Below are 25,447 nucleotides of genomic sequence, written 5' to 3'. Positions count from 1 at the left end.
AAACAAAACAAAGACTGATATTCGGTTGGTTGAGCTGCGCAGACTGCACAGGTTGCGAGCTCGAGCTTGGTTGCTATGGTTACTAACAACAAGTTTGACAGGCATATCGGGGTTGGGGTTGGTTTGCTGGCAGCTTTGTCCCCCCCAGTTTTTTGTCCCTCCCAGTTCAAAAAACGTATCTGCGCCCCTGCGCATGACATCAATGCGAGGGACGCTTCGGGCTGTGAAGTTTCTGAATCTTCTCAATGGAAGGACGCAGAGGTTAGGGAGCTGATTTCCATTTGGGGGGATGCAGCTATTCAAGCTAGATTGGATGAGTCATACCGCAACCGGGCGTTTTTACTTCCGTAAACACTGGCCATGCTCACTGCGTGTGACGTCGTCGTATCCTGCAGTGCGCATGCGGAACACTTTTAGGTCGCTTTTCGTTCATACTGAGGATCACATACAAGTCGCATATATTTGTTAATGTGAACGACCTCACAAAAAAATCGGATTTCACAAAAAAATCGGAATTGAGCATTAAGCCTTGCAGTGTGAACGTAGCGTATGAGAGTGCCGCCATCTGAATATTCTCCTGAGATGGATAGTCTCCACTTGGGTAGGACTAGCTTTCCCCGTGCTCATTTACCGAACTTTGAATAATTGTCAAATATTCAGTCCAGACTTGTTTACTTGTCAGTCAGCTCAGGGTGACTTAATAAGTCTTGTTAAGAAATACCCGTTACTCTTTTCCGATACCCCTTCTTGTACTACAGTCCTCAAACATGATACTGATTTTAGTGATAATGCTCCTGTTAAACAAAATGCTTGCAGGGTTGATCCTATTAATGTGTCATTGTGAAAGAGGAAACTGACGATTTGATTGTGAATGATCTTGCTGTGCCTAGCTGTAGTCCCTGGTGTTTGCCCTGCCTGCTAGTTCCAAAGCTTGACAAAAGGTAGGTTATCTGTTCTGCAGAGATTATCGAAAACTAAATGCTTTAAAAAGTACTGGTACAGCATTTAAACATGATCGATATCGATAGTACAAGCCCTAATTATAATAAAGCACAAGTAGAGCCACCTGATTATCATAAGTAGCTTTAAGTGCTTAAAAGTATGTTTTCGACTATGCTATGTCATGCTGACCTTTGACACTACCCACAAAATAGCAAGATGGCTGCACCCTTTGAGTGAGCAGAAATATCAAAGAATTTCAAAGCACTGTGTACTGATATTGTGTAGCCTATAGAGGGCGGTGATGCTATGACAGTGCATAGTGTTGTATGTTAGGCTGTGAAGAATAATATAAAATTAGGTACTACCTAATAGTGGAGCTTCCATTCAAATGAAAACAAACATGCAACAGATGATGTATTTTGATGTGTTTCAATTTCATCACGAAGATAAATTTCTCCAAACTCACATGTATATTCTTTTTATTACTATAAACTACAGTGTGCTTTAGGGATTTATAGCAAAATGTTTTGAAAACACAAGATACACGAGTCATGAAAACACTGACTGGATTCAGGTCAACTTGTCAGATCCCGAAGGATTTCACAGTGATTTCAAAATCAATATCACTGTTTAGAATTAAATTCCTACAACTCATCATTTCTATTAATTAATTTTTTTACACATTTTCTCTCTTTTTCAGCTTGTCGCTTTTCTTGTGAAAGATTTCTTCGCCTTTCTCTCGCTCTTTCACATCTTCTTTCCTTTTCTTCCTCTGTCAAAACTCTTTCTCTTCCCGGTTTTGACTTCATCTTTCTCTCCTTGTTTAACTTGTTCTGACATCTTTTTAAAGTTTGTATTAAAGTTTGTAAAAATGATGATTATGTTGTTGCGCTGTTTGAGTTGTTCTCGGTGGAAAAACCCAATAAATTTGAAATTATCTGGTGACAAAAATAAGTTATGTAGGCGCACTCATGCTTCTAGTTCCTGCCAAAATCAAACATCAAATCAGAATCGTGAGAAGCGGGGACGGACGTACACGGCTGGGATCCCTGTGGGTCCATGGAAAAATCAACTCGATGGGTTACCATATTTTCTTAAATATGGAGCTCTGGAGCTCCACCTTCGGCCCGTGCGAAAGCTCCGCTAAAACCTGAGTTCTTGAGAATGGCACCTGGACAGAAGCAGTCATTATGTGGTACTAGGAGTGAATCTGAAGTAAAAAAAAAAAAAAAAGCAATAACATACGTCTGCCTAACGAGTTAATGTTAACGGTCAATGTCCACGAGAACTGGAAAACCTTCAGGCAGAGTTTTGAGTTTTACTTGCTGGCAGTAGGGATAGACGAAGATGACGACCTTCGTAAGTAGAGATGCTCAGATTGATTGGCCGCCGATCATGATCGGCCAATCTCATCTCATTCATCTCATTATCTCTAGCCGCTTTATCCTTCTACAGGGTCGCAGGCAAGCTGGAGCCTATCCCAGCTGACTACGGGCGAAAGGCGGGGTACACCCTGGACAAGTCGCCAGGTCATCACAGGGCTGACACATAGACACAGACAACTATTCACACTCACATTCACACCTACGGTCAATTTAGAGTCAGTCACCAGTTAACCTAACCTGCATGTCTTTGGACTGTGGGGGAAACCGGAGTACCCGGAGGAAACCCACGCGGACACGGGGAGAACATGCAAACTCCACACAGAAAGGCCCTCGCCGGCCCCGGGGCTCGAACCCAGGACCTTCTTGCTGTGAGGCGACAGCGCTAACCACTACACCACCGTGCCGCCACATGATCGGCCAATATTGCCTAAAAATTGTTTGATCAGAGGACGCTAAAAGCGCCGATCAAAAAAGTCGATTAAAACACGTGACGTACCGTAGGCTACTCGCGCAACGTTTTTCTTTTTTTTTTTCGACTGCGCATCGCATGGACTCAGCAGAGTGGAGCTCTTACAAGTGGCAGCATGAGTTCTCTTGTCTGGAAGTTCTTCAAAGTGTCTGACAAAGACATAAAATTTGCAGTTTGCAATGTATGCCATGATGAAATCCCTCGAGGTGGAAGCAGCCCTCGAAATTTCAATACCACTAACCTCATTAGGCATCTTAGAACACGCCATTACACAACTGAATATGCCGAGTATGAGAAGCTAAACCAGCCGAAGCCACCGTTGAGCTCATCCCCATCCCCCAATCAGCCGACTGTGAGTGAGACACTTCAATGACGTGAACCATACAGCAGGGATAGTAAAAGGTGGAAAGACATCACATTTAAAATTATGGAATTCATTTGCCTCGACGAACATCCTCTATCCGTTGTGGAGGATACAGGGTTCCGTCGCCTGCTAACCTGTCTTGATCCATGATACGACCCCCCAGGCAGGAAATACCTAACAGACGTGTGTACCAAACAGTGTTTACATACATTGGCTCGCTTCTGAAGGATAATATATATTTCAGCTTCACAAGCGATATTTGGAGTGCAGATGCCTATCCAATGTCCCTGCTAAGCCTAACAGTGCACTTTATTGACTCCGACTTTGTCAGACACAACATTGTGCTGCACTGTCAGGATTTCACAGGAACACATTCTGCAGCGGCTTTGGTGGAATCGTTGAGCGGCATGTTTCAGTCATGGGGGATCTCAAGAGAAAAAATCCACTCAATTTTAACAGACAGTGCCAAAAACATGCAAAAAGCAATGAGAGATGCAGATTTCCCTGGCCTGCCGTGTATTGCACACACTCTCCAGCATGCTGTGAGTGAGGAAATATTGTCCCAGCTAAGTATTTTGGTTATCACAGCCTCAGGGAGACGCATTGTTGGGCACTTTAAACATTCTCCATTGGCATACACCTGGCTGGAACATTTTCAAAGGCAACTCGGCCAACCAATTAAAAAACTCCGCCAGGATGTTCACACGTGATGGAACAGTACATTGTACATGCTCCAGAGTCTGTTAGAACAAAAACTTGCGCTCGCCTCCTATGCAGCAGAATACAAATTGCCATGCACATTCACAATCCGCCAGTGGAAATTAATTGAAAATACGATCTCCATCCTTGCCCCGTTTGAAGAGCTCACACAACAGATCAGCTCATCAACTGCGTCAGCTGCGGATGTGATTCCGTGTATCAGAGCTCTCACCCGTCTCTTGGAGAAGACGGTGGAGTGAAAACAGCAAAACGTGAAAACAGCAAAAGCGGTGCTACTGGGGCGTCGTGGTTCAGGTGGCTAAGGCGCCATACCATAAATCCGGGGACCCGGGTTCGATTCCGACCTGAAGTCATTTTCCGATCCCTCCCCGTCTCTCTCTCCCGATAATTTCCTGTCCTGTCTCTACACTCTCCTATCCAATAAAAGTGAAAAAGCCCCCCCAAAAAATCTTTAAAAATGGTGCTACTGGAAGCTGTCAGAAGACGATTTGCTGACGTTGATATACAGAAGCTATATGCAATTGCAACAATGCTTGATCCAAGGTAAGAGAAACTTACTAGACCCATCACTTAGGCTATAGTCTTAGGCCTACTACCTCTTTCTTTTAAATAGGCTAATTATGCTTTGTCTATATTTGAAGGACAGCTTACAGTAACCTAAAATATTTTTTTAATCATATTTAGAAATACTGTATTTTTTTCAATGCTAACTAACCTGACAAATGGATGTGTGTGGCGTGCAAGGCAAAACAACTGATTTCACATTGTTTTCATTTTTACATCTATTTCAGGTACAAAGACAAATACTTTCCAGAGGCACTCAAACCAACTTTACGTGATCTGTTTCGGGACACTGTGGCAGCCCATAGCCACACTGAATTGCCAAGTACAAGCAGTGTGGAGGTACCCAGTTCCAGCGGGTCAACAAATAGCCCACCAGCTTGCTCTTTGCAGGCAATGTTTACTGAGCTGGTGGAGGAGGATACAGGACACAATCAACAAGAAACCACAATCATCTCGCAGATCAACCACTATCTAGCAGAACCCGTAATGCTACGCAGTGGACAGCCACTTGCCTATTGGCAGGTGAATAAAGGCCGCTTCCCAGCATATCTTTGTTCACCGTGCACAAGTGTGGATAGTGAGAGACTATTTAGCACAGCTGCAAACGTTATTGATGACAAAAGAAACCGGCTCACCTCAAAAAATGCAGAGATGCTCATAGTAATCAAGAGAAACTTGCCATTTATGATTGGAATCTAAAGGATTTTGTCCTCTGTGGTAGTAGGCCGAGCACATTTTGGTTTTAAACGTTTTGTGTTTATTTTAATTTAATCAATATATTAAAAAGGCTAAGTTTCCAAGTAGCTTGGGCCTAAATGTGACTAATCGATTAGATCAACTTGAGATGGGATCAATGTGTGTTGGTAACTATCTGCTTGGTCTTGTTATGTTCTTTATTAATATTATGAAGGATGGCATTGGCATTTATTATTTATTTTTTGGATAAACAATTGGTTGTCGGGTGGCACGGTGGTGTAGTGGTTAGCGCTGTCGTCTCACAGCAAGAAGGTCCTGGGTTCGAGCCCCGGGGCCGGCGAGGGTCCTTCTGTGTGGAGTTTGCATGTTCTCCCTGTGTCCGCGTGGGTTTCCTCCGGGTGCTCCGGTTTCCCCCACAGTCCAAAGACATGCAGGTTAGGTTAACTGGTGACTCTAAATTGACCGTAGGTGTGAGTGTGAATGGTTGTCTGTGTCTATGTGTCAGCCCTGTGATGACCTGGCGACTTGTCCAGGGTGTACCCCGCCTTTCGCCCGTAGTCAGCTGGGATAGGCTCCAGCTTGCCTGCGACCCTGTAGAAGGATAAAGCGGCTAGAGATAATGAGATGAGAATGAATTGGTTGTTCCTCAACATCAGACATTCATAATGGTAGCAGAAAAGTTTGCCATAATTTTCAGTGGCCAGTTTTGGTGTTTTACATTTTGCTGCCAATTATTTAATTGTATTCAGTGAGAGGCTACAATTTCCAAGTATGCCTTAGTGTAACTTCATCCCATCCCATTAAGCTGATCTTATGTGTGTTGGTCTTCCTGACCCCTCTTGTTTTATGTTTCTCTGCCTTATTTGGGAAAGATGGCCTAGAGTAGCCTTAAGTTGTCTAATTTTATATCAGAAAATAAAACCAGTTGGTGGTTCTTCAAGATCTTGACTGTATTTCTACTGTTGTTTTTCAAGACAGTTAATTCATAGTTTCATTTCTACACATTGTGCACACACTGCTAGATTATATATAAAAGATATGGAAGAGTCAGATTCACCTGCCATTCTATGATCGGCCGTGATCGGCAATCGGCAGATCATGATTTTGGCGATCGGTGATCGGGCCCAAAAATGGTGATCGGAGCATCACTATTCATAAGATAGCCCTGTTGCTAACTGTAGCTGGCCGATCCGCTGTGGATGTGTACAACACATTTGTGTTCACAGCAGATGAGAAAGTCAAGTTTCGTACGGTTCTGGAGAAGTTTGAAGACTACTGCACGCCCAGAAAGAATGAAACATGCGAACGGTATGTTTTCAGAAGCAGAATGCAGAAAGGCAAGTTCTCTGCATTCCTGGAGAAATTTGAAGACTACTGCACACCCAAAAAGAATGAAACATACAAACAGTATGTATTTAGAAGCAGAATGTAGAAAGACAAGTTTCCCTTGGTCCTGATGATGATGATGATGATGATGCCCTTTATTGTCACTAGTCACATGTACCAGCAAAATTAGCCATCAACCTGTCCTTACATATACAACATACAATTGACATAGGGTAGACAGGACAGGAAGACAGGGATAAAGATAAAAAGGAAACACAACATGAGGAGAGATAAGGAAAAAAAAGAACACCCCCCCCCCCCCCCCCCCCCCACTATGCTCCTGTCAGGAGTACAGTGTGGGAACATTTACAAAACCTTTGCATAAGCACACAACAACACAAGTACACTTTAAACACGGGACTTGAGGGGGGGAATCAGGGGTAAGGGGGGGAGGTAATCCAGCGCAAGCAAGCAGCCGTCCACTCCTGCAGCCATGAAGGCGCTGGTCACGCACCCGCTTGTCACACTGGGGGTAAAAATGGCGACCGCAGAGAGTTAGAGAGGAATGCGAGGAATGAGAGTGTCTCCCGGCAGTGACCTTCAGGGGGAAATGTTTCCTCAGCAATGGCCTGAACCAAGGCCGGTGCTGTCTCAGGGCGCCAAATGTCAATAAGATATGAATTGTTTGGTCTTTCCAGACGCAGTCTTTGCACGTCCATACCACTCGTCCATATCTGTCTATTCCGTCAATTCTATTCAAATTGATATCCGAAAAATGTATTCCTTGCAAAGCTGAAAGCTGCTCCGAGATAACACCATTTTGTGGTTAAAGTTCTGAATGTCCACAGTCTGAGTGCCAACAGCTTTGCCCACCACTCCAATCATATCGGGCAGCTTTGTGGGGCTTTGAACATCTGTCACCATTGTCTGATTTCCTCGATATACCAGGGCAATGCCTAATCCAATCAGCAAAAGTCCTGTAATCATGGTTCCGAATAGGTAGATATCTTCAATGTCCTCCACAGAAAGAATCGCCAGGCACACGACCCGCCACCACTCCCACGCGTCCATCGTGTAACCAGCCGCAAACGTTCCGGCAGGACAAACGGGTTCCCCCGAACCCAAACTTCTCATCGAGAAAACTGTCAATTTCATTAGGAGACCAGTTTATCAATTCCATGCGTTTTTTAGTTTAGAAAGAAATGCAGGAAGAGTCTCTTCAAAAAGTACAGCAGACGAGACAAGACACAGAAGCACAAGCAGGGAAAAAAGGAGGGAGAGGGAGAGCAGAAAATGCGACCGCCATCCGTGGAAGCACAGAGAGAAAAAAAATCAATATATTAAAAACGCTAAGTTTCCTGGAGAAATTTGAGGACTACTGCATGCCCAGAAAGAACAAAACATCAGAATGGTATGTTTTCAGAAGCAGAATGCAAAGAGAAGGTGAGTCCATGGAAAGTTATGTGACAGACCTGTGTCTCAAGAGCCAGTCCTGTAACTTCGGCACACTGTGCGATTCTATGACCTCATAAGAGACCAAATTGTCATGGGGGCGTGGGACGAGAGTAAGGCTATGCTTATTAAAGGAAACGGACCTTACTCTCGAAAAGGCAGTTCAGATTTGCTGGGCTTCTGAAAGCACAAAGCTGCAACTAAAGTCCTTTGACAATAACAGTGAAACAACGATAAAGTCTGTTGATGCAGTGCAAAAGTACAAGGAGAAATATGAAAATTCACAGTCACAGAAAATTAAATAGAAATGACATGAACAAAGGCAGGCGGCATGGTGGTGTAGTGGTTAGCGCTGTCGCCTCACAGCAAGAAGGTCCGGGTTCGAGCCCCGTGGCCGACGAGGGCCTTTCTGTGTGGAGTTTGCATGTTCTCCCCGTGTCCGCGTGGGTTTCCTCCGGGTGCTCCGGTTTCCCCCACAGTCCAAAAACATGCAGGTTAGGTTAACTGGTGACTCTAAATTGACCGTAGGTGTGAATGTGAGTGTGAATGGTTGTCTGTGTCTATGTGTCAGCCCTGTGATGACCTGGTGACTTGTCCAGGGTGTACCCCGCCTTTCGCCCGTAGTCAGCTGGGATAGGCTCCAGCTTGCCTGCGACCCTGTAGAAGGATAAAGCGGCGAGAGATAATGAGATGAGATGAACAAAGGCAATCAAAACAATATGGCAAAGACTCTGAAAGGTGTGGAAGTACACATGCGCCAAACAAGTGCCCAGCATATGGCAAAGAGTGTCAGAAATGTAAAGGTAAAAATCATTTTGCTAGGACATGTTTTGCAAAGAAAAAGGTGCATGTAGTGGGACAGACAAAAGAGGCAAGTGACAGTGATGATGATCATGTACTGTATGTAGAGACAGTATCATTCGTGGACAACGATGGCAATGCAGTTGAATGGATAGCCAACTTGGAAGTGGATAATGTAACAGTACCAATGAAGATTGATTCAGGGGCCTATGTTAAGATAAGATTAGATTAGATTAAACTTTACTGATCCCTTTGGGAGGGTTCCCTCAGGGAAATTAAGATTCCAGCAGCATCATTACAGATGAACAGAGAAAAGAAATATAGAGAACTTCTAGATAAGTTAAAATAAATTAAGTATTTACAGATACAAATATAAAAGAATAAGATATGGGGAAGAGAGGAAGGGGGGAAGGGGGGCACAGCTGGAAAGATATTGCACTTTATATTGCACATTATATTGCACATTGTCCGGTATTGCTTATTGTTAGACTAGGCTACTGCTCCTTCCCGTCCTCTGTCCTCCTGTTACCCCTCCTCCCCCCCAGAGAGGAGTTGTACTGTCTGATGGCATGAGGGACAAAGGAGTTTTTGAGTCTGTTCGTCCTGCACTTGGGAAGGAGCATTCTGTCACTGAACAGGCTCCTCTGGTTGCTGATGACGGTGTGCAGAGGGTGACTGGCATCATCCATGATGTTCAATAGTTTGTCCTTAGACCTAATCTCTGCCACCATAACCAGAGAGTCCAGCTTCATGCCAACAACAGAGCTGGCCCGCCTGATCAGTTTGTCCAGCCTGGATGTGTCCTTCTTGGATGTGCTGCCCCCCCCCAGCACACCACGGTGTAAAACAGGACACTGGTGACCACAGACTTATAGAACATCCACAGGAGTTTCCTGCAGATGTTACAGGACCGCAGCCTCCTAAGGAAGTATAGCCTGCTCTGTCCCTTCCTGTACAAGTGATTGCAAGTCCAGTCCAGCTGGCTGTCCAGCCACGGCCCGAGGTACCTGTAGGAATCCACAGCTTCCACCTCGACTCCCTCAATCAGAACTGGTCGTGACCTTGGTCTGGACCTCCCAAAGTCAATGACCAGCTCCTTGGTCTTCGAGGTGTTGAGCTGCAGATGGTTCCTGTTGCACCACACAGCAAAGTCCCTCACCAGGCTCCTATACTCCTCCTCTCTGTTGTCACTGATACACCCAATGATGGCTGTGTCATCGGCAAACTTCTGAATGTGACACAGTTCCGAGTTGTAGCAGAAGTCCGCAGTGTACAGGGTGAAGAGAAGAGGGGCCAGCACCGTGCCCTGGGGTGCTCCGGTGCTGCTAATTACAGTGTCAGACGTGATGTCCTTCAGCGTGACGTACTGCGGCCTGTCAGCGAGGTAGCTGGAGATCCAGGTGACCAGGCAGGGGTCCACTCGCATCCTGTTCAGTTTGTCCTGAAGCAATAGGGGCTGGATGGTGTTGAAGGCACTCGAGAAGTCCAAGAAGAGGATCCTCACCAGGGCTCGAAATTCGCGGTGGTCTGGTTGCCCGAGGCGACTTAATTTGTCATTTGGCGGGTAATTCCTGTCACTAGCCAGCCTGGCTGGCTAGTTGAAAATAAAAAATATATATGAAGCGAAGATTCAGACACACTGTCAACTAAAGCCGCCACATATTAAGCATGTGCCGTGTCTGTGTTAATCGATGTGTTTGTTGGCAAGACGGAAACTACCGAAGAATTCCGAATCATATCGTGTATGAGTCAGGCTGTCGTTTTTTTCACTACTGCGCATGCATATAACGTGTCTCGTTGAATATCGCGGTAATCACGTGTAGTATTGGACCAGGTGGGTGGAGCACAGAAGCACTGCAGGCCAGAATTGAGTTCTCAATAAACTATTTATTGCTAGCTTACACACGTATTCTGGTTGGGGAGAGAGCTCTCTTTCTCTGCTCTCCTCTCCTTTTAAAGGGTGCGGTCACTGGGGAAGACACACAAACACAGGTTAATCCCCATCAGGTGCAATGATTCCACCACTTACCTTCCCTGACTCCGCCCTCCATTCACAGACCGACGCTTGACCACGCCCCCGCTGCCACATTACATTATCAAATTCAATAGATGTGGCCACATTATCCCCCATTTAAACACGCGTGTTGTTTTTTTTCTGTTGTTGTTGTTTACATCTACATCTGCCAAAGCTATGTTGCAATGTGGAATTTTCTGAAAGGTGTACAGAAACCACCAGAGACGGGGACAAAGCAACCTCGGTCTGAAGAGGAGAAAAAGGCCGCCAATAAAGCATACAAGAAGGAGAAATGACAAAGGACTTATAAGCAAACGTGGGAGCAGGGTAGGCCTTGGCTGCGGTAAGATTTTTATGGAATAATTAATTTTTTTCAAGTTGATTCCTAGTCGATATGAAGCTCCTAATGCTTTCTCTCTCATAAATGGTTAAATACAGAAACCATGTTGGACATATTTTGGGTGCTATAGTCATGATAGTAAGTATATTTGTTTTCAATACTCATACACCAAGTTTTCCAATATATTATTATTATTATTGGGGCGGCACGGTGGTGTAGTGGTTAGCGCTGTCGCCTCACAGCAAGAAGGTCCTGGGTTCGAGCCCCGGGGCCGGCGAGGGCCTTTCTGTGTGGAGTTTGCATGTTCTCCCCGTGTCCGCGTGGGTTTCCTCCGGGTGCTCCGGTTTCCCCCACAGTCCAAAGACATGCAGGTTAGGTTAACTGGTGACTCTAAATTGACCGTAGGTGTGAATGTGAGTGTGAATGGTTGTCTGTGTCAGCCCTGTGATGACCTGGCGACTTGTCCAGGGTGTACCCCGCCTTTCGCCCGTAGTCAGCTGGGATAGGCTCCAGCTTGCCTGCGACCCTGTCGAAGGATAAAGCAGCTAGAGATAATGAGATGAGATGAGACAACAGTATCAAAATACTCGGGTCTTGAAATAAATGCACATTAGTCATGAACAATGATAACTACTCTCTTGTCTGTTATTTTTGACAGAAGTAAAATTCACACATGAACAAATTTTGGCGAGTTGATTTTCTGTTTGGCTAGTTACTTTGGAAGGTAACTAGTCCGGCTGGCTGGTAAAAAAATATATGAATTTCTAGGCCTGCTCACTGTGCCATTTCCCTTATCCAGATGCAAATGGGCTCGGTGTAGCAGGTAGAGGATGGCGTCTTCCACACCAACACCTGCCCGGTACGCAAACTGCAGACAGTCCTGGGCATGTTGTACCTGGGGTCTGAGGAGGCTGAGGAAGAGCCGCTCCAATGTCTTCATCAGGTGTGAAGTGAGTGCCACCGGTCGGAAGTCGTTCAGCTCGCTGGGCCGATTCTTTTTGGGAACTGGAACAATACATGATGTCTTCCAGAGGGTTGGCACTCTCCCCAGCTGCAGGCTGAGGTTGAAGACATGTTAGAGTGGTTCACCCAGTTCAGCAGCACAGGTCTTCAGTAGTTGTGAACACACCTTGTCTGGGCCTGCTGCTTTCCTGGGGTGAAGCTTCCTCAGGTGACCTCTGACCTGGTCTGCAGTAATGCATGGAGGAGTCTGTGTTGAGGAGGGGGAGGAGGGGGCTGCTGTGATACTGGGGGGAGCTGTGTTGAGGGAAGAAGGAGAGATGGCTGCAGTGAGGGAGAGGGTGGGGGGACGTGGGCTGGTTGAACCGATTGAAGATGTCATTTAACTCATTCATCCTCTCCACTTTCCCCTCAACGACTCTGGTCTTTGTATTGTGGCCTGTGATGGTTTTCACACCTTCCCAGACCTCCCTCATGCTGTTCTCCTTCAGCTTCTACTCCACCTTTCTCCTGTAGCTGTCCTTAGCTTCCCTCATGCAGCGTTTCACCTCCTGCGGTGCTGCTGTCATCGCCTCCCTATCCCTGCTCCTGAAGGCGGCCTTCTTCCTGTTGAGGACAGCTTTGACTTCCTGTGTTACCCATGGCTTGTTATTAGGGTAACACCGTACAGTCTTAGCGGGGGAGACCACGTCTGCACAGAAGTTGAGGTAATCTGTCAGACAGTGTGTCAGCCCCTCTATGTCCTCACAGTGTGGGCTAAACAGTACATCCCAGTCCGTGATGTCATAGCAGTCTCTGAGGGCATCTTCCATTTCAGGGGACCACCTCCTGATGGAGCTAGTTGTTGCAGGCTGCCTTTGAACCAGGGGGGTGTACTTCGGCTGTAGAAGAACCAGGTTGTGGTCAGACTTCCCTAGTGGGGAAAGGGGTGTGACTCTGTATGCATCCCTCACATTAGCATACAGCAAGTCAATTGTCCTGTTGTTCCTTGTTGGATAATCCACAGCCTGGTAAAAAGCAGCCAAAGTAGAGTCCAAAGTAGCATGATTAAAGTCCCCAGAAATGATCATAAATGCCTCAGGGTGCTGTGTCTGCAGCCTTGCTGTGACAGAGTGAATCCTCTCACATGCAGCGGCTGCATCTGCCTTCGGAGGGATGTAAACACAGATGGTGATCACGTGACTGATCTCTCTCGGCCGATAATATGGCCGCAGGCTAACGGCTAGCAGCTCCAAGTCCAGGCAACATAAAACTGTCTTTACGGAGATATGTCCCGGGTTACACCAGCGGTTGTTAACATAAATGATGAGTCCCCCACCTTTGCTTTTCCCGCATGTGTTAGTGTCTCTGTCGCTAAAAACTACAGAGCTACTGAAGAGGCAGCCGTCTCACACAGCGCCCATAGCTAGAAAAAAAAATATCCTACCCATGAAATACTTCAAGACACTGAAGGTAAAGCCCAAAGTGAGACCTAAGAAAATGAACTTAAGAGCATATAACGATGTGCCAATACCATCAAAGGGTGTGTTTAGGGCTACTCTGTCAAGTGAGGGGCGCTCTTTTAGTGCACTGTTTGTCCTAGTAGAGGAGGATAGACAGCCCATGTTAGGTCTGAAAGCAAGTGAAAGGCTGGGGCTTATCAAAAGGGTCTATGTCATAGATAGCACTCTAGTGACCCCCAGAAGCAGTGCAGGGGAGCACATAAACAAAAGCTCCACAGCAGAGATCGTGAGAGAGTACGAAGATATCTTTCACAGGATTGCTCGCTTACCAAATAAGTATAAAATCCAGTTAAAAGAAGGTGCTGAGCTTGTAATACATGCAGCTAGGAGAGTACCAGTAGCACTGAGAAAAGAATTGCAGTCTCTGATCGACAAAGGCATAATAAGAAAAATAGAAGAACCTACAGAATGGGTTAATTCTCTTGTTATAGAGAAGGAAAATGGTGCTTTAAGGCTATGCTTAGATCCAAAAGATCTGAATCAGTGGATCAAGAGAGAGCACTTTAACCTACCAACAAAGTCAGACATTACAAGTGCAATGGCAGGTGCACAGTTTTTCTCTAAACTCGATGCATCCTCAGGCTTCTACCAGCTTCAGCTAGATGAGGAGCGTGCAGAATTGTGCACATTTAACACACCTTTTGGTAGGCACTGTTTCCTCCGCATGCCCTTCGGTATAGCCTCCCCTCCAGAGATTTTCCACAGAAATATCCAGCAGCTGTTTGATGGCATGGAGGGAGTTAGGTGTGTTTTTGGATGACATTATCATTTGGGGAAATTCAAAGTCTGAGCATGATGAGAGGCTAAGAAAAGTGTTGGCAAAGGCAAAAGAGTCAGGACTGAAGCTGAATGAACAAAAATGGCAGTTTGGGGTGCGTGAAATAACTTGCCTGGGAGACAAGCTATCCGCAGCAGGGATACACACAGACCCTGAAAAGATAAGAGCAATTAAAGATGTGCCTCCACCAAAAGAGAAAACTGAGCTACAACGTGCCCTGTTTAGGTGTGACTGTCAGGTGTCCACAAACCTTTGGCCAGATACTGTATGTACATGAACAAATATGACAATGCTCATCCAAAACTTTGCATATAAAAAAATGTCTTTGTTTCTGAGCAGACCGCACTGTTGGAGAACTGGGCCAAAGAGGAATGGGTCCAAATCTTGGTGCCCCTGTTAACAAGAGACGGGCCTTCACTCTTTTACCCCGACATCAGCTGACTAACAGCTCCTCAAGGAGGAAAAGAAGCTTGGGACATGGATATGAAAGCTCCAGCTACCCCAGCCCAAATGGTGGCGGCTTAAGAGTGTGCCCTCACAACCAAGGGCAGTGCTTGCCTTTCCTGACACTGGGTGTGAATGATCAGAATCAGTGGAACAGTGGGTGTTCTTTTTACAGTATGTATGCAACTTTCTATTCCTAGCCTGAAGAATAACGTGCACACATTCTAAAAAAAAAAAAAAAGGTGTGGTTGTTTTTTCAAGCCAAATGCTGGGTTGAGGCTGTTTTCATAGAAGAGTTATTTCTCATCAAGTGTTCTCTACATAGATGGAGCGTAAGCACTGATCAGAGTGAGATAATTCTCATTCTGCAGATCTACAGTATGCGACATGTCATGAGTCGATCACTGACAGGAAGAGGATTAATATTCTTGAACTTATTAGACACAGCAAAACCTACACCAGTTGTTTTATCATGACCACCACTCCAGAAGATTGTATGACTTCTCTCAACAATATTGCCTGAGTATGTCCTTCTGACTGCCGTTAGCGCACATACAACCCCGATTCCAAAAAAGTTGGGACAAAGTACAAATTGTAAATAAAAACGGAATGCAATAATTTACAAATCTCAAAAACTGATATTGTATTCACAATAGAACATAGACAACATATCAAATGTCAAAAGTGAGACATTTTGAAATTTCATGCCAAATATTGGCTCATTTGAAATTTCATGACAGCAACACATCTCAAAAAACTTGGGACAGGGGCAATAAAAGGCTGGAAAAGTTAAAGGTACAAAAAAGGAACAGCTGGAGGACCAAATTCCAACTCATTAGGTCAATTGGCAATAGGTCATTAACGTGACTGGGTATAAAAAGAGCATCTTGGAGTGGCAGCAGCTCTCAGAAGTAAAGATGGGAAGAGGATCACCAATCCCCCTAATTCTGCACTGACAAATAGTGGAGCAATATCAGAAAGGAGTTCGACAGTGTAAAATTGCAAAGAGTTTGAACATATCATCTACAGTGCATAATATCATCAAAAGACTCAGAGAATCTGGAAGAATCTCTGTGCATAAGGGTCAAGGCCGGAAAACCATACTGGGTGCCCGTGATCTTCGGGCCCTTAGACGGCACTGCATCACATATAGGCATGCTTCTGTATTGGAAATCACAAAATGGGCTCAGGAATATTTCCAGAGAACATTATCTGTGAGCACAATTCACCATGCCATCCGCCGTTGCCAGCTAAAACTCTATAGTTCAAAGAAGAAGCCGTATCTAAACATGATCCAGAAGCGCAGACGTCTTCTCTGGGCCAAGGCTCATTTAAAATGGACTGTGGCAAAGTGGAAAACTGTTCTGTGGTCAGACAAATCAAAATTTGAAGTTCTTTATGGAAATCGGGGACGCCGTGTCATTCGGACTAAAGAGGGGAAGGACGACCCAAGTTGTTATCAGCGCTCAGTTCAGAAGCCTGCATCTCTGATGGTATGGGGTTGCATTAGTGCGTGTGGCATGGGCGGCTTACACATCTGGAAAGACACCATCAATGCTGAAAGATATATTCAGGTTCTAGAGCAACATATGCTCCCATCCAGATGACATCTCTTTCAGGGAAGACCTTGCATTTTCCAACATGGCAATGCCAAACCACATACTGCATCAATTACATGGCTGCGTAGAAGAAGGGTCCGGGTACTGAACTGGCCAGCCTGCAGTCCAGATCTTTCACCCATAGAAAACATTTGGCGCATCATAAAACGGAAGATACGACAAAAAAGACCTAAGACAGTTGAGCAACTAGAATCCTACATTAGACAAGAATGGGTTAACATTCCTATCCCTAAACTTGAGCAACTTGTCTCCTCAGTCCCCAGACGTTTACAGACTGTTGTAAAGAGAAAAGGGGATGTCTCACAGTGGTAAACATGGCCTTGTCCCAACGTTTTTGAGATGTGGTGTTGTCATGAAATTTAAAATCACCTAATTTTTCTCTTTAAATGATACATTTTTTCAGTTTAAACATTTGATATGTCATCTATGTTCTATTCTGAATAAAATATGGAATTTTGAAACTTCCACATCATTGCATTCCGTTTTTATTTACATTTTGTACTTTGTCCCAACTTTTTTGGAATCGGGGTTGTATATCTATTTCTGCTTTCTCAAGTTACACTTTTCCAATGTCCACTGTGAGCCATATTTATCTATCCAAGATGGCACCTCGGACAGTTGCCTCTGTACTTCGCTCTCTTGTACTTTCTACATTTTTGTGTATTTGTTGTGTTTCTTGCGTTTCTTCGCTTGTCACATACTCTAGAGAAGAACTCATAAACATTGGATTAACCACCAGTAAAGTTCTTTCATCAGCTTTCCTCAATCTGGAAAGTTTTTCAGATTTACTTGTCGGGGGAGCAGCAGCTCTCTATGGATTACGCCGAGGTCGCTGGAGACACCAGGGGAAGCGAGCCGGCGCACTCGTCAGACTGAGGCAGCGGGGTTTTCGCACTGCGCTCCCATCTATTCACCTGGCTAATGTCCGCTCTCTGGCCAATAAGATGGACAAGCTGCTGCTCCTCAACACAATCAACACAGATTTTAACAGATCTGCTGCCTTGTGCTTCACCAAAACCTGGCTTGGTGAGCACATCCCGGATACTTCTCTCCACCTGCCTGGATTTCACCTGCACCAAGCGGACCGCGAAACGGAGCTCACGGGGAAAACGAGGGGAGGCGGAGTCTGCTTTTATATTCACGAAGGTTGGTGTACTGATGTCACAGTTCTAAATAAATCATGCAGTCCTCATCTGAAGACATTATTCATAAACTGCAAACCGTTTCATGCTCCGCGATAGTTTTCCTCGTTTATTCTGGTTGGAGTTTACATTCCCCCTCAGGTGTGTATTAATGAGGCATTACAACACCTGGCTGACCAGATAAACAATGTGGAGAAAAACCACCCGGACTCTTTGCTCATTGTTTTGGGGGACTTTAACAGAGCAAACCTCAGCCACGAACTGCCAAAATATAAACAGCACATTAAGTGTCCCACCAGGGACTCCAACACTCTGGACCACTGTTACACTGTTTTAAAGGACTCATACCACTCTGTCCCCTGTGCAGCCTTGGGACTATCTGATCACTGTATGGTTCATCTTATCCTGTCCTACAGGCAGAAGCTGAAATCTGCTAAGCCTGTAGTTAAGACGGTGAGGAGGTCTGATGAGGCCAAAGTGGAACTACAAGCCTGCTTTGACTGCACTGATTGGAGTGTTTTTGAGGCTGCAGCTTCAGACCTGCATGAACAGACTGATACTGTGACATCTTACATCAGTTTTTGTGAGGATATGTGTGTGCCCACCAAGACCTTCCGCGCATACAATAACAAACCCTGGTTCACCACAAAACTCAGACAGCTTCGCCAGGCCAAGGAGGAGGCCTACAGAAGTGGGGACAGAGTCCTGTACAAACAGGCCAGAAACACACTGACGAAAGAGATGAAATCAGCTAAGAGGAGCTACAGTGGGGCAAAAAAGTATTTAGTCAGTCACCAATTGTGCAAGTTCTCCCACTTAAAAAGATGAGAGAGGCCTGTAATTTTCATCATAGGTATACCTCAACTATGAGACAAAATGAGAAAAAAATCCAGAAAATCAAATTGTCTGTCTGATTTTTAAAGAATTTATTTGCAAATTATGGTGGAAAATAAGTATTTGGTCAATAACAAAAGTTCATCTTAATACTTTGTTATATACCCTTTGTTGGCAATGACAGAAGTCAAACGTTTTCTGTAAGTCTTCACAAGGTGAAGTTACACACTGTTGCTGGTATTTTGGCCCATTCCTCCATGCAGATCTCCTCTAGAGCAGTGATGTTTTGGGGCTGTTGCTGGGCAACACGGACTTTCAACTCCCTCCAAAGATTTTCTATGGGGTTGAGATCTGGAGACTGGCTAGGCCACTCCAGGACCTTGAAATGCAATATACAATGACCATTGAAATTCTAAGTTGAAGCTTGTAGTACAAGACATTGAGTCTCTCTGTGCAAAATTTTAGGTTTCTATCTTGCATAATAAAGATTATATTGCACTTTGAAATATGTATGTTTTGAGCAAAAAACAAAAAAATTGAAAAATTCAAATATCTGTATCTCTGAAACTATTGGTGATAGGAAGCTCAAGTTTTGGGGATTAACTTCTTTTAATAGTATCTCTGAGCCCTCCAAATTTCATTGAAATCTGAGATGGTCGAGCATAACCTCTTGTTGATTTGGCATGGAATGACCCATAAAAGCATTACTGTAAGTGTCCAGAGCATTTTCCAAGTGTGACTTTCAACTGTCCATATGGGGCCATCCTCCACGCAAGCGATGTGATGAGACTCCAGCCAGACATAGGGCTTCAGGATGGATCAGGCAGGTCCGAGGAGCAGAAGAGGTCAGTATCTCGATCTCAGGATTGACCTGTAACTCAGAGGGATGGGGGGGGGGAGAAAGAGAGAGAAAATAGGTTGTTAGGTATGCCCAATGTCACCTGATGAGAAGGAACAGTATACATTTTGTACTGAGTGCAAGCAGGGACTCTGGCAAAACTAACTATGACAGCATAACTAAAAGGGGAGAGCCAGAAGGTAACACAGACATGAAGGCGCCCCGAGACATAAAGCAGCCAGCCGCTACACCATCAACAAACTCGAGTGAGTGAGGGACTGACAGCATCCATACATCCCAGCTTACCAAAACACTCTATGCCTGAGGACCCTCCAGATCAACTCCTTTACCTAATAAAGTTAACAAAAGGCTTGACTAAATAGAAATGTTTTCAGCCTAGACTTAAATGCTGAGACTGTGTCTGAGTCCTGAACACTACTTGGAAGGCTGTTCCATAACTGTGGGGCTTTGTAAGAAAAGGCTCTGCCCCCTGATGTAGCCTTCACTATACGAGGTACCAGCAGATAGCCTGCATCTTTTGATCTAAGTTGGTGTGGTGGGTCATAAAGGACCAGAGGTTCACTCAGGTACTGTGGCGCGAGACCATTCAGTGCTTTTAAAGGAACAGTCCACCGTATTTCCATAATGAAATATGCTCTTATCTGAATTGAGACGAGCTGCTCCGTACCTATCCGAGCTTTGCGCGACCTCCCAGTCAGTCAGATGCAGTCAGACGCGCTGTCACTCCTGTTAGCAATGTAGCTAGGCTCAGTATGGCCAACGGTATTTTTGGGGCTGTAGTTAGATGCGACCAAACTCTTCCGCGTTTTTCCTGTTTACATAGGTTTATATGACCAGTGATATGAAACAAGTTCAGTTACACAAATTGAAACATAGCAATTTTCTATGCTATGGAAAGTCCGCACTATAATGACAGGCGTACTAACACCTTCTGCGCGCTTCGCTCGCCTTGATACGGAGCTCAGATATCAATGCGCTGCCGAAGCGCGCAGAAGGTGTTAGTATGCCTGTCATTATAGTGCGGACTTTCCATAGCATAGAAAATCGCTATGTTTCAATTTGTGTAACTGAACTTGTTTCATATCACTGGTCATATAAACCTATGTAAACAGGAAAAACGCGGAAGAGTTTGGTCGCATCTAACTACAGCCCCAAAAATACCGTTGGCCATACTGAGCCTAGCTACATTGCTAACAGGAGTGACAGCGCGTCTGACTGCGTCTGACTGACTGGGAGGTCGCGCCTGTACAACAAGGGTACGCGCCTCAGGGAGTTTGCACCGGGAGATAAAGTGCTCGTACTGTTGCCCACATCGAGCTCCAAATTAGTCGCCAAGTGGCAAGAACCCTTTGAGGTCACACGGCGAGTCGGGGACGTTGACTATGAGGTGAGGCGAATGGACAGGGGTGGGGCATTACAAGTTTATCACCTCAATCTGCTCAAACTCTGGAACGAGGAGGTCCCCGTGGCATTGGTGTCGGTGGTTCCGGAGAAGGCGGAGCTGGGGCCAGAGGTTCAAAAGGGAACATTGGCATCGCGTACCTCTCCGGTCCCCTGTGGAGACCACCTCTCCCCGACCCAACTCGCGGAGGTTGCCCAGTTGCAGACCGAGTTTTCGGATGTATTCTCGCCCCTGCCCAGCCGCACCAACCTCATAGAACACCACATTGAGACGCCCCCGGGGGTGGTAGTGCGTAGCCTCCCTTACAGGCTATCTGAACACAAGAAAAAAGTGGTTCGGGAAGAACTCGAGGCCATGCTCGAAATGGGCATCGTTGAGGAGTCCCACAGTGACTGGAGCAGCCCGGTGGTCTTGGTACCCAAGGCTGACGGGTTGGTCCGGTTCTGTGTAGACTATAGGAAAGTCAACGTGGTGTCTAAATTCGATGCGTACCCAATGCCTCGTATTGATGAGTTGCTCGATCGGCTAGGCACAGCTCGCTTTTACTCGACACTGGATTTAACAAAGGGTTATTGGCAGATCCCCTTGACTCCATTATCCTGAGAAAAAATGGCCTTTTCCACACTGTTTGGCTTACACCAGTTCGTCACACTTCCTTTTGGGGCGCCCGCGACGTTTCAGCAGCTGATGGATAGGGTCCTCCGCCCCCACGCCACCTATGCTGCTGCGTACCTTGATGACATCATTATTTATAGTAATGACTGGCCGTGGCACCTACAACACCTGAGGGCCGTCCTTAGGTCACTGAGGCGGGCGGGTCTCACAGCCAACCCGAAGAAGTGTGCGATTGGGCGGGTGGAAGTACGGTATCTGGGCTTCCACTTGGGCAATGGGCAAGTGTGTCCCCAAATCAACAAGACTGCAGCGATTGCGGCCTGCCCGAGGCCCAAGACCAAAAAGGGGGTGAGACAGTTCCTGGGGCTGGCTGGCTATTATCGTAGGTTTATACCTAATTATTCGGACATCACCAGCCCGCTGACTGATCTCACTAAAAAGGGGGCACCAGATCCGGTCCAGTGGACGGAGCAATGCCAGCGGGCTTTTTCTGGGGTAAAGGCTGCACTGTGTGGGGGGCCACTGTTACACTCCCCTGACTTTTCTCTCCCTTTTATTTTGCAGACGGACGTGTCGGACAGAGGGCTGGGGGCTGTTTTGTCCCAGGAGGTGGAAGGGGAGGATCACCCAGTGCTGTATATTAGTCGGAAGCTGTCAGTGTGTGAGGGGCGCTACAGCAGCATAGAGAAGGAGTGCCTGGCCATCAAGTGGGCGGTCCTCGCCCTCCGTTACTACCTGCTGGGGCGCCCTTTCACCCTCTGTTCAGACCACACGCCCCTCCAGTGGCTCCACCGCATGAAGGATGCGAACACGCGGATCACCCATTGGTATCTGGCACTCCAACCCTTTAACTTCAAGGTGGTCCACAGGCCGGGGCGCAGATGGTTGTGGCGGACTTCCTCTCCCGTCAAGGGGGGGGGGGGGGGAGTCGGCTGCGGGCCGGACGGCTGCCCGGCCTGAGTCGGGCGGTGGGGGTATGTGGCAGTGGGGGCATGTGGCAGTGGGGGCGTGGCCAAGCGTCGGTCTGTGACCGGAGGGTGGAGTCGGGGAAGGTAAGTGGCAGAATCACTACACCTGAGGTTGATTAATGTGTTTGTGTGTCTTCCCCAGTGACGGCGCCCTATTTAAGGAAGAGAGCGAGAGCAGAAAGGGTTCGCTCCCCAACCAGACGACTGGTGTGTGTGTGTGTGTGTGTGTATGTCCAAGTATAGTTAAGGCTGAAAAGCTATAATAAACGTGTTTGTGAACTCAGTTCTCGCCTGCCGTCCTTCTGTGCTCCACCCACCCATCCGAGTTGCTACAGTAGTATTTTATAAACAAGTTTCTAGTTCTAGTAAGGACTCTTGCTGCTGCATTTTGAACTAACTGGAGCTTGTTTACGTACTTATTGGAACATCCAGACAGTAAGGCATTACAGTAATCCAACCTGGAGATAACAAAAGCATGAAATAGGTTTTTCTGTGTCGTGTAGTGACATTACATTTTTTATCTTAGTAATATTTCTGAGATGAAAGAAAGCTTTCCGGGTAATGTTATCGATATGAGTTTCAAATGAAAGACTGGGGTCAATAATCACCCCGAGGTCTTTTACTGCTGCACGTGAAGAAACAGAAAGGCCATCCAGAGTTACTGTGTAATCAGAACACCTACTTCTAGCTGCATGCGGTCCGAGTACAACTACTTCTGTCTTATCAGAGTTAAGCAGAAGGAAGTTAATATGCATCCAGTGTCTAATGTCCTTTACACATTCCTCAATTCTATTAAGCTGGTGTCTCATCTGATTTTGCAGAAATGTACAACTGTGTATCATCAGGATAACAGTGAAAATAAAATACCATGCTTATGAATAATATCACCAAGAGGTAACATATATAAAGAAAAAACTAGTGTGCTCAAGACAGAAGCTTGTGGAACAACAAACTTTACTTCAGTATGTCTAGAAAAATCACCATTTATATCAACATACTGATAGTGGTCAGTTAAATAAGAGCTGAGCCAGGAGAGGGCCATTCCCTTAACTCCCACAACATTTTTCTAGTCTATCCAAAAGAATGGAATGATCAATGGTATCAAATGCTACACTAAGATCAAGCAACACAAGCAGCGAGACATAGCCCTGATCAGATGCCAACAGTCAGTCATTTACTACTTTCACCAGTGCTGTCTAAGTGCTATGATGAGGTCTAAATCTTGACCGATGCATTTCATGGATGTTATTCCTATGTAAATATGAGCATAACTGCTGTGCCACAGCTTTTTCTAGGATCTTGGAAATAAAGGGGAGGTTTGATATTGGCCGATAATTGGACAGCTGACAGGGATCAAGGTCAGGATTTTTAATCAGGGGTTTCATCACTGCAAGTTTAAAGGATTTGGGTACATGGCCGATCCTAAGAGAAGAATTTATTATTTTTAGAAGTGGTTCAATTACTTCAGGTATTATCTGTTTGATTTGACATGTAGGTAAGGGATCTAGTACACAAGTTGAGGATTTTGATGTGGAGATTAATGAAAGTAGTTCAATTTCTCTAAGTGGAGTAAAACATTCTAATTGCTGATCTGATACATTTATATTGTTAACTACAGGGTCACTTAAATTGTCACTCAAGTTGTCTGACCTTAAATTAGTAGTTTGAATTTTTTTGTCAGATATTTTCAATCTTGTCATTGAAAAAAATTCATGAAGTCGTTGCTCCTGCACACTGCAGGTGTGCATGTGTCTATAGTGGTCTTATTCCTGGTTAATTTTCCAACAGTATTAAATAGGAATCTAGGATTATTTTTGTTATCTTCTATTAGGGAGGACAGAGATGTTGATCTAGCAGCACTAAGAGATTTTCTATGCTTCAGGAAGCTCTCCTTCCAAGCTAATTTGAACGCTACAAATTTTGTTTGACGCCATTTACGCTCCAATTTTCAAGTGGTCTGTTTTAAAGTGCGAGTGTCATCATTATACCAGGGTGCTACTTTTTTCTCTCATCATTTTTCCTTTTAAGAGGAGCTACATTATCTAAAGTATAGCGGAATGTTGACTCTAAGCATTCAGTTGCCTGATCAAGTTCTGCGGGGGCTGAAAGTGACCCAATCAAAGTTGATAACTCTGGGAGATCATTTTATAAAACTGTGCAGTAGCTGACATGAATGTATGTTTAAGACAGTAGCGTGGTGAGGCGCATATATTATTACTCATGCATATTTTGAATGAGATGAGATAATGATCTGAGAACTTCAGATTGTGGAAGTGTGACTGACTATATTTTCTATGTTTAACCCGAATATTAGTATTAGATCGAGAGTGTGACCACCATTATGGGTCGGTCCTAGGACACTCTGATTAACCCCTACTGAAACTAAAATGGACACAAACGCTGTTTTCAAAGGGTCTTCTGGGTAATCGAAGTCAATATTAAAATCTCCGACAACTAAAGATTTGTCTAAGGAAATAACCAGGTCTGAGATAAAATCTGCAAATTCAGAAAGAATCTCAGAATATGGCCCCGGAGGCCTGTAAAAAAATAATTAACGGAATTAACTGGGTAGACTTGTTTTTCGAGGCTACATACATTATATTAGTATGAAGAACTTCAAAAGTATTAAATTTATAACCAGGTTTTTGTGTTACACCTAGGTAATCTTTATAAAGAAACGTGACGTCTCTTCCTCTGCCAGTTAGACGAGGCTGGTGTATATAACTGTATCCAGGAGGACTAGCTTCATTGAAACCTATATATTCATTTGGCTTAATCCAGGTTTCTGTTAAACACAGTACATTAAACTCCTGATCAGTAATAAATTCATTAACAATTAGCGCTTTAGATGTAAGAGATCTAATATTTAATAGCCCTACCTTTAGATCAAAGGTGCTGGCAGCGGCTGTACAGTCAGTATGATCTAATTTTATATAGATAGTTTTCACTGACATCACAGCATTCCGGGGAACGCCCCCCAGCCACCATCTTGTGGGGCAAACAAAATGGACCATTGCCATTACCGGCTACGTTATCTCGGACAAAATTTATGAAGTTATATAGTCAGTTTTCTAAAATAAAGATCAATGTCGGCAAAATCAAGCAAACGGAAGTATATAGATACATTGGACAACATCTCACGACAACGGTATGCAGCCAAACTGGCCTTGATTGGGGGAATTGACCCCTATGAAGTGGACAAAGATGCATTTTCAAGTGACTATGCAGGGCTGCCATCCATATCGTACCCT

At 45.1% G+C, this 25,447-nt stretch overlaps 1 protein-coding gene across 1 annotated transcript in view; it reads left to right on the top strand.

Moving 5' to 3' along the window:
• Positions 1 to 4,409: 4,409 nt before the first annotated feature.
• The window catches only part of LOC132892154 (NXPE family member 3-like), a 36,858-nt gene continuing 15,820 nt past the window's right edge, over positions 4,410 to 25,447 (top strand). The window contains exons 1-2 of the mRNA XM_060930548.1: positions 4,410 to 4,423; positions 4,672 to 4,966. Coding sequence (XP_060786531.1) covers positions 4,410 to 4,423; positions 4,672 to 4,966 — 309 coding nt within the window. The remainder of the gene's footprint in view (positions 4,424 to 4,671; positions 4,967 to 25,447) is intronic.

Source organism: Neoarius graeffei, chromosome 9 (genome assembly GCF_027579695.1).
Source record: "Neoarius graeffei isolate fNeoGra1 chromosome 9, fNeoGra1.pri, whole genome shotgun sequence".
In the NCBI taxonomy this organism is placed as follows: Eukaryota; Metazoa; Chordata; class Actinopteri; order Siluriformes; family Ariidae; genus Neoarius; species Neoarius graeffei.
This window is presented reverse-complemented; position numbering and strand designations above follow the sequence as displayed.